Raw genomic sequence first — 17,424 nt, 5'->3', positions numbered from 1 at the left:
ACAAGAGGACTTTTCCTGAAGTGCTCAGTATAATATCTTCATCTGTACTCAGTGGCTCATGAAAATGCATTCAGAATGTACTCTCTAGATCTCTTACCATGGCAGGTTGGAGGCTGCTAAGACAAACACGAGATCCTCGGAGCGGGCCAGCCCATCCATCTGCACCAGTAACTCAGTCTTCATCCGCAGGCTTCCTTCGTGCTCTCCCCTAGAGAAAGACGAGAAGGTGAGATGCTCCCAAGAGGCAGAGTCTTTGCTTTCATGACCAGAGTGACACTCATAGCAAGGACTCAGTGACGGCAGACCGGGTTCCCTTCTGACAACTAACCCCTTCCCTGCCGCATTCTCAGGAGCTACTCATCCCAGGGTTGGAGAAAAGAAGCAATTGGTACTACTTTCAAACAGTAACAGAAAGGAAGTAAATGAATATAATGATGATATTGAAAAGAAAAACAAAGGTTGACAATGAACCAGAAAATAACCGAAGGGGAGACAGTGGCACTAGTAGATTAAAAAAGGCAGCCCCACTGTGTCGACCTGCCGTATCATTTACCCTTTTAAAAAATGGCTTCATTGAGAATAATCCTTTTCATTTATATAGCAGGCATGAAAGTACTTTACACACACTATTTCTTTTAGTATAATGTATGGACATGAACTGTCCAAGAAGAGATGAACCACAACACAATATTTCATTCTCTTCTAATAAGAGACAAGATAAGGACACGGAAACTAGGCTTTCCTTGCACAGCAGAATAGAGGCAGTTTTCTGTGCAAATTCATCCTCTGATTTTCCCACCACCCTCACTGCTGAGACCCTCCAGCCAAGAAAGAGGTCACTACACCATAGGACGTGCACAATCAAAACTGGCTCAAAGTCCTGACCAGCTCCAGCAGGCTCTCATGTAGATCAAGTTAAAAGGAAAAAAAAGTGCCTTTCTAGCACAACACAACATTCAGTTTCTCATCTCTGCCTGTATATGGTGGCAGCCCAAATTAGGCTTATGGGTTTTTTAAGAACTGTGCCCCTTTCTATCTAAGAGGAAATATAAATATCGTTATATATTTATCTAGCATTTACACATAATTACTATTCTTTTAACATAACATGACCCCCAAAGTCTTCAGACCACCTGCCCTTATTCCTTTATCCTTTGAAGACTCTCGTTTTAGTGTTTAACTTCCAGACAAGGGAACTGACACACTCAGGGCTGGTAGATGAAGTTTCCAAAGTAGCTCAATCAAAGCTGTGGAGGGCCCTGGGGATGGAGATGGGCAGAGTGCATGTAAGGGCGAGTGTCACTGCAGTAAGGCAGGCCAGGAGCACAGGGCATTGCAGAGGAAGTGACCACTAGGGCGGCCTGGTGGGCTCCCAGCCAGGCCCCCGGGCAGCTGCCTGTTCCCGCCAGGCCCCCTTTGGAGAGGCAGATCACCTAGCCTGGGGCTGACTAGCACCCATGAAGCCATAGAAACAGTTGCATTTCAATCAACGACATGAATCCCATGCATCTTGGATGCATCTTGATGGTTGTTTTTCTCTGCTGGGAAAATGGTTTTTAATAAGTAAAATTTCATAAATTATATTCTAGTTATACTTCCAACAAGATAATTGTTTACTTTTTATTAATATTAGTTCTGCCTTGATGACAGACCATTAGAAGCCATCAATAAATGCAGCTGTGTTGAGTTTTCCCTGAGAGCTGTTTTTTCAAGCCAGGGATACCAAGTTTAGTAAAAAGTTTCAAAGAAAAACACCTCTGATGAAGACAGAAAGGTGTTCTTAAAACACACACACACACACACACACACACACACACACACACAACCTCATTACAGTCTGAGATGTGTTCTGCCTGCTGCAGACATTAGTGGACACTTAATCTTTAGAGATAACATATGTGACATATTTAAAATCGGTCCGGCTGAGCCACAGTCTGGTGTCACAGAGAAGTGGCGGCTTCCCTGGCCTCACACGCCTTGTCCAGGGCTGCCTCTCAGGGCTTAGCCCTTGGTAGCCCCGTTCCCCCCAGGCAGCCCCTCTGGCTCCAGGGGAGGTGTTCACGGGGGGCTATTTGGAGCCAGCAGGATGGTTATGGCAGCCTGGGATCAGGGGCTGGGTGATCTTCAGGCCTGAAATCCACTCTGTGGGGAAAGGGCAAGGGAGAATTACACTTCCTCTGGTTATAAAAACTATTTAAATCAGCTATTCAGTTAACATGATCTAATTTAAAGACCTTTCCGTGTGTCTGCAGAAAATCTGTGGGCTTATTAATAGGCTCATTCTGCTGGTAAATGTCGATGGGCTTCCGACCGTCAAACACACTTACGAGAGGGGAGAAGTGATGACCAAAAAAACCCTGTCTGTTACCCAGGAGCCGTGCCTCTCTGACTCATCACTGACTCCAGCTCGTCCAGGAAGATGGTGGAGGGGGCGTGATAGCGGGCAAGTTCAAATAACACCTGGGTAGGAGAAAAGCAACCACTTGTTAATTCATATACTTAAAGTTCTCAGATGCTCCCAGAGATTAACAGCTTAGGATAGCTGTAATATTAAGCATTTATGCTTCACTTTGTTATTTCACAATAACTTTATAATCATTACAGTTACTTCTCCCTAGCACTACCCCATGGTCCATTATTTCCATTTACCACTCGGTAAAATTACAGCCAGAGAGAGTAAGTGGTTAGCTCAAGGTTATTAATCATAGGATTTCCCTGGTGGCGCAGTGCTTAAGAATCCACCTGCCAACGCAGGGGGACACAGGTTCGATCCCTGGTCCGGGAAGATCCCACATGCCGTGGAGCAACTAAGCCCGTTCGCCACAGCTACTGAGCCTGCGCTCTTAAGCCCACAAGCCACAACTCTGAGCCCACGTGCCACAACTACTGAAGCCCATGCGCCTAGAGCCCGTGCTCCACCACAAGCAAAGCTACCGCAATGAGAAGCCCATGCACTGCAATGAAAAGTAGCCCCCGCTCGCCACAGCTAGAGAAAGCCCACGTGCAGCAACGAAGACCCAACACAGCTAAAACTAAATAAATAAAAATAAATAAATTTATTTTTTTTAAGTTACTAATCATAAATGGGAGAGCTTAAGATAAAACTCAGTTCCTGAACTTTGTTAGTTAGTTTGTTAGCTAATTTGTTAGTTAACCCTTGAGACCCCCCTGCCAATAACATGTTCCATATGGACACAAAAGCCTTGGAATACATAAAATCAGTTAATAATTTTTTTTCCCTTACCACTTAGAGACAATAAGGTTATTCTCGGAAGGAAGAACTGCAGAGAAAGGGTAGAGTTCCAGTCATGGGCAACAAGGCCAAAGAATTTTGCCCTTTCTGCTCACCAAATTACTCCACGGGGTCCCCAACACTGCTGTTTGGTAGGCTCAGGTACTTGAAGGCAATTCCCAATTGAATAAAATGTTCCATTCCATAATAAAATATTATAGACTGAATAAGAACAGGAAAGCAACCAGCAAAAGAACAGCCATAAAAACAAAATCGAGAGCTCTAAAGGGAGATGTAGTGGTGATGAAAAGAGTATAAAAAACTATACCTTTTTTTAAAAAACCCTGAAACTAATCTCTTGAGCACCATATACAATTCTTCCCTGGTTGATCAGAGAAAGCATTAGAGACAGAGAAAGCATTAGAGACTTAGAAAAGTCTCTAAAGAAAGCATTAGAGACTTAGAAAAGAAAGAATTAGAGACTTAGATGTTCTTTAATAGGCATAGGAGATTTACTCTCTGTGTCACTTAGCACTAGCAAAGCATCACAGAATAAATAAGAGGGGAAGGGCTCAGAAAAGGCCAGATTGTGGTTTTCATAGTAGTAGCAGGTCGTCCCTTACAGGCCTCTCTGTCACTGAATGGGAAACTCCTCACCTTCACTGCTGCTTGTGTGTGTGTGGTCCCTCTATGCTCATGCGCAAGTGTTTTCCTTTCACAGAATCCTATTTCTGGCTCAGCCCAGTGAGCTTAAGAGAACAGTGTCAATGCCGGGACACTCATCACAAATGTTTTTTAGACACAACAGAGACCAACTCATTAGCAGCAGGTAATTTGTCTTCCTGTCACAAAAAGAAAAGCTCAAATATACCTGGTATTAAGGATGATTACAACAGCAGCAATCTACCCAATGAAAAATGGCATATTAGAACACTTTTACACGTTTTTAAGGAGCTCCCCAAAGTGCAGAGAGACCAACAGCCTCGATAAGACCAAACATCCTGCTGGAAGGAGAACCACTTCTGGAGCCTATGTCTCCACATGGACCACACCACTACCCTTCCACTGCCAGAGAATATATAGAACCCTGGGTAAGTGCTTGGGAAGCATTAGTCTAAAATTTTCAGAAGTTCTTGGAGGAAGTTAAATCACACAACTGGGGGAGGGTGGAATGTTGAAAGATGTGAGCAGCAACAGGTGTGTGCATTTGCTAAAGAGACCACTCAGCTACTCAATAGCATCCACTCCTAAGAGACATGAACATTAGGAGGGGAGGGAGAAACGTAACCAAGGGCTCCCTATAAATAACTCTTTAACTGGAATAGAAAGAGAAGCAAATGGTAGGAAAGCGTCTCTGATTTAGGGGAAGGCCTTGAAGGGCTTTCTTTATCTGAAAGCTTCACTGTAAGAATCTTGACAGCATGACCAAGGTTTTCCAGGTGAGGCTCTTTCCAGGAGCTCAGAAAATAAGAGTAATTTCTGAAAGAACAGAAGATAAGATCCTTCCAGATTAGCATTAGCAGAGTTATCTGGTTTCCTTTTTTTTAAAATTAATTAATTACTTTATTTATTTATTTATTTACTTATTTTTGGCTGTTTTGGGTCTTCGTTGCTGCATGCGGGCTTTCTCTGGTTGTGGCGAGCGGGGGCTACTCTTCGTTGTGGTGCAAGGGCTTCTCCCTGCGGTGACTTCTCTTGTTGCAGAGCACGGGCTCTAGACTCGCGGGCTTCAGTAGTTGCAGCACGCAGGCTCAGCAGTTGTGGATCATGAGCTCTAGAGCACAGGCTCAGTAGTTGTGGCTCACGGGCTTAGCTGCTCTGCAGCATATGGGATCTTCCTGGACCAGGGCTCGAACCCGTGTCCCCTGCATGAGCAGGCGGATTCTTAACCACTGCGCCACCAGGGAAGTCCTGTTTTCCTTTTGAATTATTTTTTAATATCCAAAAAATGTATTTCATAGAAAATAAGAAATATGAATATCTTCTAAACCTATACAAAGATGCTCAAATTCATTCAGAATGAAAGAAATGCATGTTTGAGCACTTAAATATTACTTTCACTATCAGACTGGCAAAGATTTTTAAATTTGGGTACTACATGGTGTTGGCCAGGGTGTGAGGAAGCAAACACACACACCACTGATGGGCACGTAAGCTGGTGCAACCCTGTCGGCAGGGAATTTGGCAATCAGTGGTTTTCTTTCCTTCTGACCCAGCAACTCTACTTCTAAGAAATTGTCCTACACTACACTATATGCAAAGACACGTGTATAGAAAGACTCTTCACTGTAGCTTTCTTCATAATAGCAAGAGACTGGAAACAACCTAAATGCGTATTAAGAAAAGATTGGTTAAACACGTTTTGGTACAACCATGCAATGAAGTGTCATGCAGACATATTAAAAACATGTTCTGTCTATCTATAATAGTGTGGAACAATATCCAAGTTACATTGTTAAGTGTGAAAAAACCCACAAGGTACAGAAGAGTATGTGTGCTATGTTCCTACTTGTATCTTAAAGGGAGGGAGATCGAGATACAGTTGTTGATGTTAATGTAGATATAAATAAATGTTCTGGAAAGCAATTGTAGTAGTTTCCTCCAGGGAGAAGGCTCAGGGGTCTTTTTTACTATTTTTTTCAGAAAGACTACTTTTTTTTCTTTGGCTGCATTGGCTCTTCATTACTGCACCTGGGCCTTCTGGCTTTCTGGCTTTCTCTAGTTGTGGCGAGTGGGGGCTACTCTTCCAGGGGCTCCTCTTCGTTGCCATGCATGGGCTTCTAATTGCGGTGGCTTCTCTTGTTGCAGAGCACGGGCTCTAGGTGCGCGGGCTTCAGTAGTTGTGGCACACAGGCTCAGCAGTCGTGGCTCGCAGGCTCCAGAGCACAGGCTCAGTAGTTGTGGTGCACGGGCTTTGTGGCTCTGTGGCATGTGGGATCTTTCCGGGCCAGGGATTGAACCTGTGTCCCCTGCATTGGCAGGTGGATTCTTAACCACTGCGCCACCAGGGAAGTCCCTGAAAGGCTACTTTTTAAATGTATGGTAAAGGAAGGGGAAAAAATTGGGGGCGGAATCATTTCCTAACTCTTAGAAGTCTAGCAAAACAATACTGAAGCAGAGGAAAACTTGAGTTAAATAAAATGCTCACACAGAATGGAGCATTCTAGTTAAATGACTTTTCTGGCTATTCAACATTAAACAAGAAAGTCCATTTAGTTTAAATCTTTGTTAGGAATATTCATTAGGGCTTCCCTGGTGGCGCAGTGGTTGAGAGTCCGCCTGCTGATACAGGGGACATGGGTTCGTGCCCCGGTCCGGGAAGATCCCACATTCCGCGGAGTGGCTGGGCCCGTGAGCCGTGGCCACTGGGCCTGCGTGTCCAGAGCCTGTGCTCCGCAGCGGGAGAGGCCACAGCAGTGAGAGGCCCGCATACCGCAAAAACAAAACAAACAAAAAAAAACCCCAGAATATTCATTAAACATCTGAATTTCTTCTTTGCCTGGGTGAGTCTTGTCCAGGGAATCTTCCTCCGAGCACCTTGCAGTGTTTTGTGCTCATAGTTCAAAACACCACTTTTCATAACAGGAGATGAATCTAAACTGATTCTGGGGGCACCTTGTAAGTTTTGTTGTTCCTCATCACGCAGAAATGGAATGTTAAAGAGAAAAGTCTTCAGGCTGATAAGAATTCTAGTTTGTTGGATTTAAGCTAATGGAAATCTAGCTAACTAGAATCACATGGAACCCATAAATTTAGGAGCAGCTAAAATTAAACCCTGTCTGGCACTGAGTTAGACTCAAGATGAAGAACAATGAAATAGAAGATGTCAACATAGATTTCCATGAATTACAATCTGGTAGGGGTGATAAGAATTTATAAAAACTTACACATTTGAAGTAACTTGAGAACAATCACAAAGTAATAAGTAATAGGTTATTTTAGGTAAATCAATCCTTTAAAAATATTTTATTATCACTTCCAAATAAGCCACAATATTTCGAAAATAAGTCTATCCAAAGTAATGTAATTTAAGCATAATATTTTAGAGTAATTTCTTTTCAGGAAATATATCATATTTATCCACTTTGTATTGATTACTTATCAGTCATCCTACAGAGTGCAATAGTTTAACAGGATTTCTAAGCAGGACCTACCTTACACTGAGGCATAAATCAAAAAACAAGTGTTCTCATAAGGTGACTGGAAGATATAGTAAAATTTTATAATATAAAATATACCATATACTATGAATGAGATATTGTAAAGATGGAAACAATCTCTGAAGGGAAGAAAAAAATCCCTACAGGCTATGGGCTCTGCAAAGGAAAGTTGCTCAGAGGACCTGAAAGAATAATTAAATTTTAAGTTTCTTGATTCTTCCTTAGAGTATCTAGTATAGGGACTAGCATACCATAGTAGCCTCTCAATAAATGTTAACTAAATATACTGCACATGCTTAATAATAAATGCTTCTTGAATGAAGAAATAATAGACCACTTCAGAGACAATTTTTTCCAGCTTCTATTCCCAAGTCGCATGAATTGCAAAAGGGCTGTTGGTCAAATTCCCAAAGGAAGGGAGATCATGTTTGATGATAGGGGCATGACTGATAGCCACACATAGTAGTCAATCTACCTCCCAGGTTTTTGGTAATTAAGATCCAGGATAAATTTGAACATACAAATCACTTAAAACAAATAAGATATAACCTCATTTTGTACCACGGTATTTTGCCAGAACTTATTCTAAAAAACCAAAATCAAGAATCCCTACCCGAACAAGCTTTTCTGAATCCCCTCTCCATTTGCTTACGATGGTAGATGCAGAAATATTAAAGAAGGTTGTTTTGCATTCCGTAGCCACAGCTTTGGCCAGCAAAGTCTTTCCTGTACCTAGAATCACATGTGGGTAAAATATATGAGCGGCCCTCGAGCTCCATTCCTCTGCCTGCAGACGGAAGGCAGTCACACAAGCAAAACAGGAGGTGGTTACTCAGCAAGCACTGCCCCAGCCCTGAAGTAAGGACAGATGGGGCAACTCGTCCTCTGCACACACGCTTTATACCAAGGCCAAAACAGAAAGCCCTTTACCTGGAGGTCCGTAGAGCAGCAGTCCTTTCCAGGGGGAAAGGATTCCTGTAAACAGCTGTGGGTACTATGGGAGCAAGGAACAAGGATGAGGTTTAGTATCGGTACGTCAGCCTGCGCGCCCTGAGCTCAGGCAAGCTAGGGGAGCTAGGGTGAAACACATGCAACTCTGCGTCAAGCCCTCCTTTTTTTTTTTTTTTTCCGGTACGCGGGCCTTTCACTGTTGCGGCCTCTTCCGTTGCGGAGCACAGGCTCCAGACGCGCAGGCTCAGCAGCCATGGCTCACGGGCCCAGCCGCTCCGCGGCATGTGGGATCTTCCCGGACCAGGGCATGAACCCATGTCCCCTGCATTGGCAGGCGGACTCTCAACCACTGTGCCACCAGGGAAGCCCAGGCCTTCCTTTTTTTAAGGCTGGCTTTTTCCTTCTCTCTCCCTCCCCCTCCCCCTCCCCCTCCCCCTCCCTCCCTCCCTCTCTCTCTCTCTCTCTCTCTCTCTCTCTATATATATATATATATATCTTACTTATCCCAATTTTACCTTCACACTTGATAGGATGCATGGCTTAATTTTTGTCACTTTTTAAAAGAGCAGTTATTTTAAGGAGAAGAAAGGCATATGTAGGTACTTTTCTCTCCGTTTCAATAGTCATTTCTCACATGCATAACATCATTTCCCCCAGAGTCCGACATATATGCAGAGCATCTGGCAATCTTTTGAATGTTGTGAAGCAGGTATGCTCTTTAAGATACATACTAGAACCAACATACAAAAGTGTATGTGAATAAAGCTCAAAGCTATGGTGAAGCCTGATTTGGAAGTTGCAAACATTCAGTGCAGAATACATTATGAGACACTGACTCCAAACAGGACATGCGTGGACTTTCAGTGAGTCTCTCCCATTAGTTCAAACTCAAGCCATCTGGAGTTGATAGAGAACCAAGGAGAAGGAAAAATAATAGTAAAATTATAACTAGCTATTAGTTTCTTGCTGATGCTAATGTCAAAATGTTGACATCATGTGGAACTTCTAATACCATGGAGATAACAGATAACCAGAGTCTGATTGGGCAGTTCTATTCTTTCGTACAAGAAGTCTTGTACAATAGAGCCACTCAGAGGAAACAGGGAATAAATACATTTCTACTAATTCTGAACACCAGTATATTTCTTACCCCCATGTCTGAACACAGGAAGGAAGAAAGGGAAGACAGTCCAAATTTACTGATTTTGTCCCATTCAAAAAGAAGCATCCAAAAATCAGGGGCTGCAAGGGTGCAGTGGTAAGAATAAATAGGTTATTCAATAAAGTAAATCTGTAATCCTAACTGCAGGAGATTACAAAAAATGGCCACAAATTATTTGCAGCTCCTTCCACCAAGAGGGAGAGGATATCTGTCTATCGCTTGAATCTGGATTTTGCCTTGTGAATTTGGCCAGTGGGACATTAGCAAATAGAAGAAGAGACTTGAAAATAGAGACGAGCAAATATACGGAATATGAGAAGAGACACGGGAAAGGCTCACGGATTGGGTCCTGCCCTTTCTTGCTTCTGTCTGGGAACTCTCTGCACCGTGTGAGCAAGACTTGGGCTCTCCTGCCAGAGGACGAGAGGCAGAGAGAGGCCTCAGCTGCCTGGTGATCCCAGCTTTCACAGCTTTTCCAGCTTTTCCAGCCACCCCAGATGCCCCAGACGTGTGAGTGAGCCCAACCAACATCACGTGGAAAAGAGCCAAGCTGGCCCAGCTAAGCCCAGCCCAAAGAGCCCACCCACAGAATTGCAAACAAATAAATGATTGTCATTCTAAGGCACTAAGTGTTGGGGTGGTCTGCTATACAGCAAAAGCCATGTGGTACACTGACCTTCTCATCACCACTGTTGTAAACCAAACATGAAGAGTCTTGTTTTTCTATTTTTCTTCCTATTTAGTGAGCCACTCTGCACAAAACTTTGTCAGGAATAAGCTGAGCACAGCCCTATGGCTCTATTGGCCAGTGCCCTGGAAGGGGCTGTCTAGTCTTTACAACCAGCTGAAAGCAAAGCCCCCAATGATGGGGGTGTTGGGGGCAGGGGGAAGATCTATGCAAACAAAGTCAGATGCTCTCTCTTATGGCAGGTATTTCTACTCTAAATATTTTTAGGGAGGCAGGCTGATTTGAACCTATAGTAACTGACAAATCATATATACTATAGAGTCTTAGATCTTAAATTACCTCTTAGAGCAGACACCTGCCTTCACCCAATATGTAACATGATTTCAAATTGCCTAGAATGGACTGAGCCTTGGTGCTCCAGTGTTGACAAAATATTGTGACACAGGCAAAAAGTTAATTTGTGGACAGAAAAGCACCCTGTCATTCTCTTCCTGATGGGTATATGACATATAGCTTGTCCAATGGATAATGAACAGAAATATCTCCCAAGAGGCTTCCTTCCCATCCTTACCCTTATAGGATACACAACAGCTTCTTTGACTAACTGCTTGGCTGCATCGAGTCCAATAATGTCACTCCACTTTATGTTTGGATTATGGAGATAAATGTCCTGCAATGCACATTTGATCATTTTGTTAAAACTAATGTTCTCCTCCACAGCTGTAATAAACATTGGAGCAGCAGAATACCTGACTTACAATAGGACATAAAGTGCCTGTGATAAACACTTTTCATATTAGATACATGTGTATATATACACATTGTAATCTGAGGCTAGTTCACCAAAGGGATGTCATGAAAATATTCAGTGATAGTCCCTGAAGAAGACATTGCTGATATAATATGGTACTTTTAGGGTAAAAAAAAAAAAATCTTCTAATGAGGGACTATACCTGTCTTCGGTCAATAGCAAACCATGCTGATTTACAACCGTAATCAAAGAAGCTACAGAATATGCCTACAAATTACATTAGCTTTTACTCTGAAACATAGTTCCTAGCCATTGCCTGCCCTCTCTCTTACTCCTTGATCTCGAAAACACTTTCGTAATTTGCTGCCTAAAAGAGATAACGCTCCTCTGAAACCAATTTCTCTTTTTCCCTAGTGATCGCTCCCTACTTCCATCAGGAGCAATTGCTTCTACAAAATCCAAGGAAGCCAACAACCAAGCGAAAGTCTTCCCCTCACATAGCAGAGCCCTGCAGCAACCACTGAGGGTAATCAATTAAGGTAGCTTTTACTGATACTAATTTACAGTTTCCAAACTTCAATTTCGCTAGATGATCAGAACAGTCACTCAGGGGCCTTTCTCAGTAGGAGCTGTTTTGGGCAAGCTGAATGTCTAGAGTGTTACAGCCAAAAACAAAACAAAACAAAACAAAAAACCCACCTCTTTTCCAAAGTCATTCTGAGTGACTACAGAACAATCTGGAAACTACTTTTATATTTATTTAATTTTTAAATAAATAATACATGCACATGGTTCAAAAATATACAAACATATTTTAAAAATTCTGGTGAGATGTTATACCTCTACTTCTGTCCCCCATCCTCCCAGTTCCCTTCACCAGAAGTGACAAATTTTATTAGAGAAACTATTTATGCAGGTGATTTTCATGGTGTATGATGTATGTATGACCCATTCCTGGGTGAGCTGACAAAGGTCTCAGTCTTCCAAAATCTTGGGAGAACCACCCTGTCTTTAAAGGACCACCCACTCATTCTTATTACCACACTTTCTTAGGAAAAGCTTGGCGCACAGTGGGGATTCAACTACCCTGGAGTTCAAGGCATCCATAGATAATAGCAGTATTCCTTGCCTTCTTCTAGAGTTGACATTGAATTCCACGTGGTACTGTTTAAGTTCCCAGTAGGAAGTCCCTCCTTATATCAATCAAAAGTTCTCAAGACTCAGCAGGACTGCCTCAGGAGGTGGTGAGCTTCCATCCCTGTCAGCATTCAAGCAGGGTCTGCACGACTGCCTCCCACTGTACTGTGGGAAGGGTTCCAAATGGAATCCATCAGGCCACTTCTACTCTACTTTATTATCACTAGTCCTGGTATCCTTTTGCAAAAACACTAACAAGACTATTGATTTGGGGGTATAAAAATATTTTTCTCTGCTCTCTTATGCATCCTAATTACCACAGCCTGGCTCAATCCCTCATCCTCTCACTGGCAATAACTTCAGAGCTGGTCTTCCTATCTCCATGTCTTTGATAGCCTTCCACACTGTCATTAGAACAAGCTGTCTAAAAGTACATTTGATTGCCCCATTCTCCTGATGGACGACTTTCGAAGATTCCCAGTCTCCCACAGACTGACTCCAGCCCTGGGTCCTGTTCGCAGCACCCTTACATGCAGGAACCCTGGCCTCTCTCTCCAGCCCATCTCCCACCATTCCTTGCGTCCCAGGTGGCTCCTGAGAAGCACTGCACAAGCGCTACAATTTCACAGGTCTGCACCTCTGCCCAGAACGCCTCCCCCCACCCTCTTCTACTCTTTTTTCACGTGGCTGTTTCCTGTGTATCTTCTTCCCTAACACTTTCCCCACTCCTTGGCGCAACAATACCCATCCATTATGCTCCCAAAGTGCACCTTGCCCGTGGGACGAGAAACCCTTATGGGCAAGGACTGTGTTGAGTCGTTCACCTTTGTGTTTCCAGCCACCAGCACATGGCTGACACATCAGAGGCGTGCAGGGGACAAATGCTGGGCTGAAAGGAGACCTGGCAGACCTTAATGACCTCAGAGCAGATGTAAAGTTCTTGCATCATTTTAAACATCTCTCTGAGCCTGTCTAGGTTTCAGTCTTTCATTAAATACAAGATCACTGGAAATTAGAAAAACCTCCTATAACTCAGGAATCTATTCTATTCCCAAGGAACTTGCCCAAAGTCACACAGCTAGAAAGAGGAGGATCTAGGAATCAAATCCAGGTCAACCTGTTCCACAGCCTGTGTCGTTAACCATTAGACTTCACTGTCTTTAGGTCCTGGAGGCCAATCTTGAAAAATCAGTAGTTTGGATGGTAAGATCCTTCCTACTGATCTGTTTCTTCATGAAAATTTCCAATTAGGAAATCAGACTCCCAACATCTCTATTTCTAGGCTTCGACTGTTTAAACAAGACGCAGACGTGCTCTTTCCTTCTCTGAGAGGCTTTCTTTCCTTAAGCCTTGGCTCGGCTCTACACCCTTTCACCTGTCCCTTCCACTCTAAGTCTTTTTCTCTTTGGGTTTTCTTGGCCTCTATAGTGAGATGGTGGGCTTTTTATATTGTAATTTTACGATTCTATAATTTATTCATCATGCATTATTGTGCCTCTAAACAATATGAGTGCCTTTGCAAGTGGGGGCACTTTATAAATAAATGATTATATTTATTGTTATTAATAAAAGCAGCAGCCCACAATGCTCCAGGAGCCCCAATCCGCCTCCGTAAATTTGTGAATTGAATATCAGATCTTACCCGGCTCACCACGGCTGCCAATTCTCGCATCTCACTGTTCATGCCAATAAATGCACTCAGAGGTTTCAACAATCGTTCCTGACAATAGGAATAGAAAGCCTAACGTTACAATATTACTTCATCACTTGGGAAGAAAAACAGGGCACGGATCTCCAGGACACAAATGGTGGCAGGTTGCTATGAACTTTGACTTGATCTCAAGGTTTCTCTGGACTCAAAATTATATTCCCAAAGTTCATCTGGATTTTGGCAGTTTGTAAGATGAATGTCCCATCTTAGCCACTTACTGAAGGGTCTGGGTTGCAGTCGAAGCTATTCAAGCCAAGTTTGCTGGTTGCTCCTTTTATGGCATCTGTGAGCAGCCCTCGGAAGTCAATGATTTGGCCCTGAAAGGGAGTAACAGTTATTGAAATGGCTATTAAAACATGAGGGGAGACTAACCTTAATAGCTCAGTTTCATTAAATTAAGACACATTTATGTGCCTTGGTATGTAGTGCAAACTTAAAGCCTCAAAAAGAAACTGCACTAATAATGAACAAGATGATTTCATCACGTTGGGGCACTCTAGAAAAAGAAACAAGTTATAAAGAAATTCTTCAGAATGGAGTTGGTTTGGATAAAATTCCCAAGCATTTGTCAGTTCCTGACACACCATCTGCTTCCTACATGTCTACTTCCCCTGTATTGTCTCATCCTTTTTAAACATTCCATGCAGGAAGACTTCACTGGCACAAGAATATTGATAGCTCCTAGTTATGGACTACACTGTACATTTACCACTCAGGAGACTGCCTGGCACAAAACAGGTGTGCAAGGTACTTGTGAGGATTATTTCCAATCCTTCTAACACTTCTGCTAGTCGGGAATGGCATCCTAGTTTCACAGATGTGGAGGTAAGGCCAGAGAAGTTAAATGATCTGCCCAGGGCCACACAGCTAACAAGTTACTTAAGACCAGGATTCAAACCCAGATATCTGTCTCCCCTACCCATACTCCTTCTGTCTCCCCTAGAGGCAGAATGAAAAAGCAAGGATGCCTGTAAAAAATAAAAGACAGTAACAGTAGCCAACATTTACTGAGTGCTTATTATGTGCTGGGTGTAAGACTAAGGCACTCCCTTCATTATGACCTTGGAAGTGGGCACTATGATTATTTCCATTTCACAGATGAGAGAAATGAGCCTTGGAGAGATTAAACAACTTGCCCAAGATTCACAGCCAGGAAGGTCTGACCTGGGCTTTGAACCTAGGCAGGCTGACTCCAAAGCTAGTGCCTTTGGAAACAGCACATCTACAAAATTTGCACGGGGGCCTGGGAATCATGAAGCTAGGGGCTCTGAGATGGTGATGAAAGACCCATTTTGGAGATAGGCCCCTGAATGAGGCCCCTGCCCTCATTCAGCTTATGAAATGCTAGGGAGAAAACCGTCCACAGTTTACCCTGAGGACATTTCTGCTGCAAAGAGAATTTATAGCCAGATTCTTTCAAAGGTTAAGTGCTGGGTTAAATAGCCCCTTCCTTGACCTGATCAGAAACATCCATTCACATTAACATGAGATGTTCATGAGAGCAGCATTGCTGGGCACACAAGTGACCAAAAACGTGACATAGGTAGTGACGGTGAGCAGGGAAGCATTTCTCCATGGGCAGCAGTGATTCGAATGTGTCACCTCCAGGAATCACCCATATAATCGAGGGCCTAAAAGGAGCCAGTTCTGGCCCATGAAGCGGCTCCCCTTGATTTCAGGGAGATAGATGCTCCCAGTTCCCCTCCAGACACACACACCCAGAGTTTGGTCTGCCTGAGAAGAACTGGCCAGAGGTAAGTCAGCAGTCCCGTACGATCGAAGAAAGAAAGATGACTCAATGATATTCAACCCTGAAAAGTTATAATCAAGAGAAACACGTTGGTGTCGATGCTGCTTTTTATTTCCACGTGACCCACTTTTACCTACCTTTGGCCTACAACTACCCAATATGGGTCCTTTCTGTTTGAGAGACTGTTATTTACGAATCAGGACGTGAGGTTCATTAGGAAAGGGATAAATATCTATTGAGGACAAGATCAGCCTTATATCAACTGAGGTTTCCTGGTTCACATGAAATTACATTCAAGCCTGGAGCCACATCTCCAAGGAGAAAGGAACACTGCTAGTCAACTCCTACTGACAGGGCAGAAAAGAATGAGTGCGAGGCCACAACTCCTTAGGTATCGCAGAGCACTTTGTTACTGTCATCACAGAATTTTTAAGCTGAAAGGAACCTTAGAAGCCATCTCTTCCAAACCCAGCAATTTACAAATGGGAAACTGAGCCCCTTGGAGATGGGGCCGTTCATTCAAGTCCATCCACCCAGGAGGGGGATCCAGACCAGCACCTCAGGGTCTCATCCGCAGCCAGTCCCTTGCCAATTCACCCCACAGCCAACCTTTGATCATCACATATTACTTTTCCTCTTTGACAAATATAACACTTAGAATTTTTCATTTTCAAAAAGAAAAGGGAATTCCTCCATTTAGTGTTCAGTTCATGAGTCCCACTTACTTTTGGTGGGTGGATGTTTTCTCCTCCACTGCCTTTGTTGATTCCAGATATACTTAAGCCAAAGTCAGCACTCTCCTTATGAGTGTGATTGACAAGCTCCTGGAGAAAGAGGAAGACAGTGAGAAGTCAGCTGCGGAAAGCAACTTCGAGATGCTGGCTGCAGCTGCCCGTCCCGTCGTCCCACACCATTCTGCAAACGGGGACTCCCACGTGTGATTCAACCTCTTCTGTGCAGACCCAACAAGATGAATAAACTCTGCCTGTGCCAGGAAGGAGGAGCTGTCCCAGGAAGCCATGGGCTCTGAGAGCACAAGCAGTGGAGGAAATGGTTGGGCCTCCACCCATGCCCACTCACTGGCCTGTCTTTTCTCCTCGGACCAGAGGTATTTGTGGGCAGGGGCGGCTGAGTTTGGAGATGCAACATAGTCGACAGTTAGCCAGCCTCCTGTGGGATTCATCCTGCCCCCCTTCACCTCCCCTCCCCCTGAGCCAGTTTGCAATGGCCAGGACCACACAACCTCCTTGCAGGTGAGAGATGCCTTTTGACCGAGTTTTGTGATGATGCCTTTCTATCCCACCAGACCGCTTTGACATGCATTCTTTCATTCCTCTTCACCATTTCCATTAGTTCTCTTTCCTTTGAAACCTGGTATGTTTTGTCCTAAACCAGAAGGTTCTTGGCAAGGATTTCACCCGCCTGCTGGGCTCTCTCCTCTTGCTACCCATCTCTTTCCCCAGAAAGTCCAGTGTGGAGGTCTGGGGTGGTGACCCACCATGTGCGCCTTGGAGAAACCCAGCAGGAGACTGTGAGGCCCAGCCACACCCAAGACTACACTGGCCTACACTTCGGACCCCAGGGACACGCTTCAGGACAGGTAGAGCTGGCACCTACGGTTTCCTCAAGCGGGAGGATTGTGCTTCGTGAGGACCAGGCCCTCCTGCTCTGACTGGGCCTAGGACTCACCCCTCAAGGCCTGTCACCCAGGACTCAGACCAACGGAAAGCTTGTGGGGAGGAAGGAGTCCTCCTTCCAAGTGAAGAAACGTTAGGAAGCCCGGGGATCTGCCCGTCCTTTTAACCCAGTGTGCTGGAAGAAAATCTACAATTTAACAAAATCAAATTGTGCTCAATAAACAAATAAATGTGACTTTTTTCTT

At 43.9% G+C, this 17,424-nt stretch overlaps 1 protein-coding gene across 1 annotated transcript in view; it reads right to left on the bottom strand.

The window, feature by feature from the left end:
• KATNAL2 (katanin catalytic subunit A1 like 2) overlaps window positions 1-17,424 on the bottom strand; it is a gene marked incomplete at both ends in the record, with an annotated part of 87,751 nt that overhangs the window by 16,939 nt on the left and 53,388 nt on the right. The window contains 8 exons of the mRNA XM_082667668.1: window positions 98-208; window positions 2,369-2,460; window positions 8,006-8,124; window positions 8,323-8,386; window positions 10,765-10,863; window positions 13,724-13,801; window positions 14,011-14,109; window positions 16,268-16,366. Of these exons, the coding sequence (XP_082523794.1) occupies window positions 98-208; window positions 2,369-2,460; window positions 8,006-8,124; window positions 8,323-8,386; window positions 10,765-10,863; window positions 13,724-13,801; window positions 14,011-14,109; window positions 16,268-16,366 (761 nt within the window). The remainder of the gene's footprint in view (window positions 1-97; window positions 209-2,368; window positions 2,461-8,005; window positions 8,125-8,322; window positions 8,387-10,764; window positions 10,864-13,723; window positions 13,802-14,010; window positions 14,110-16,267; window positions 16,367-17,424) is intronic.

The sequence above is a fragment of the Grampus griseus genome, assembly GCF_964374135.1.
Source record: "Grampus griseus genome assembly, chromosome: 12".
Classification (NCBI taxonomy): Eukaryota; Metazoa; Chordata; class Mammalia; order Artiodactyla; family Delphinidae; genus Grampus; species Grampus griseus.
The sequence above is the reverse complement of the archived record's forward strand: the minus strand, read 5'-3'. Positions and strand labels throughout refer to the sequence as shown.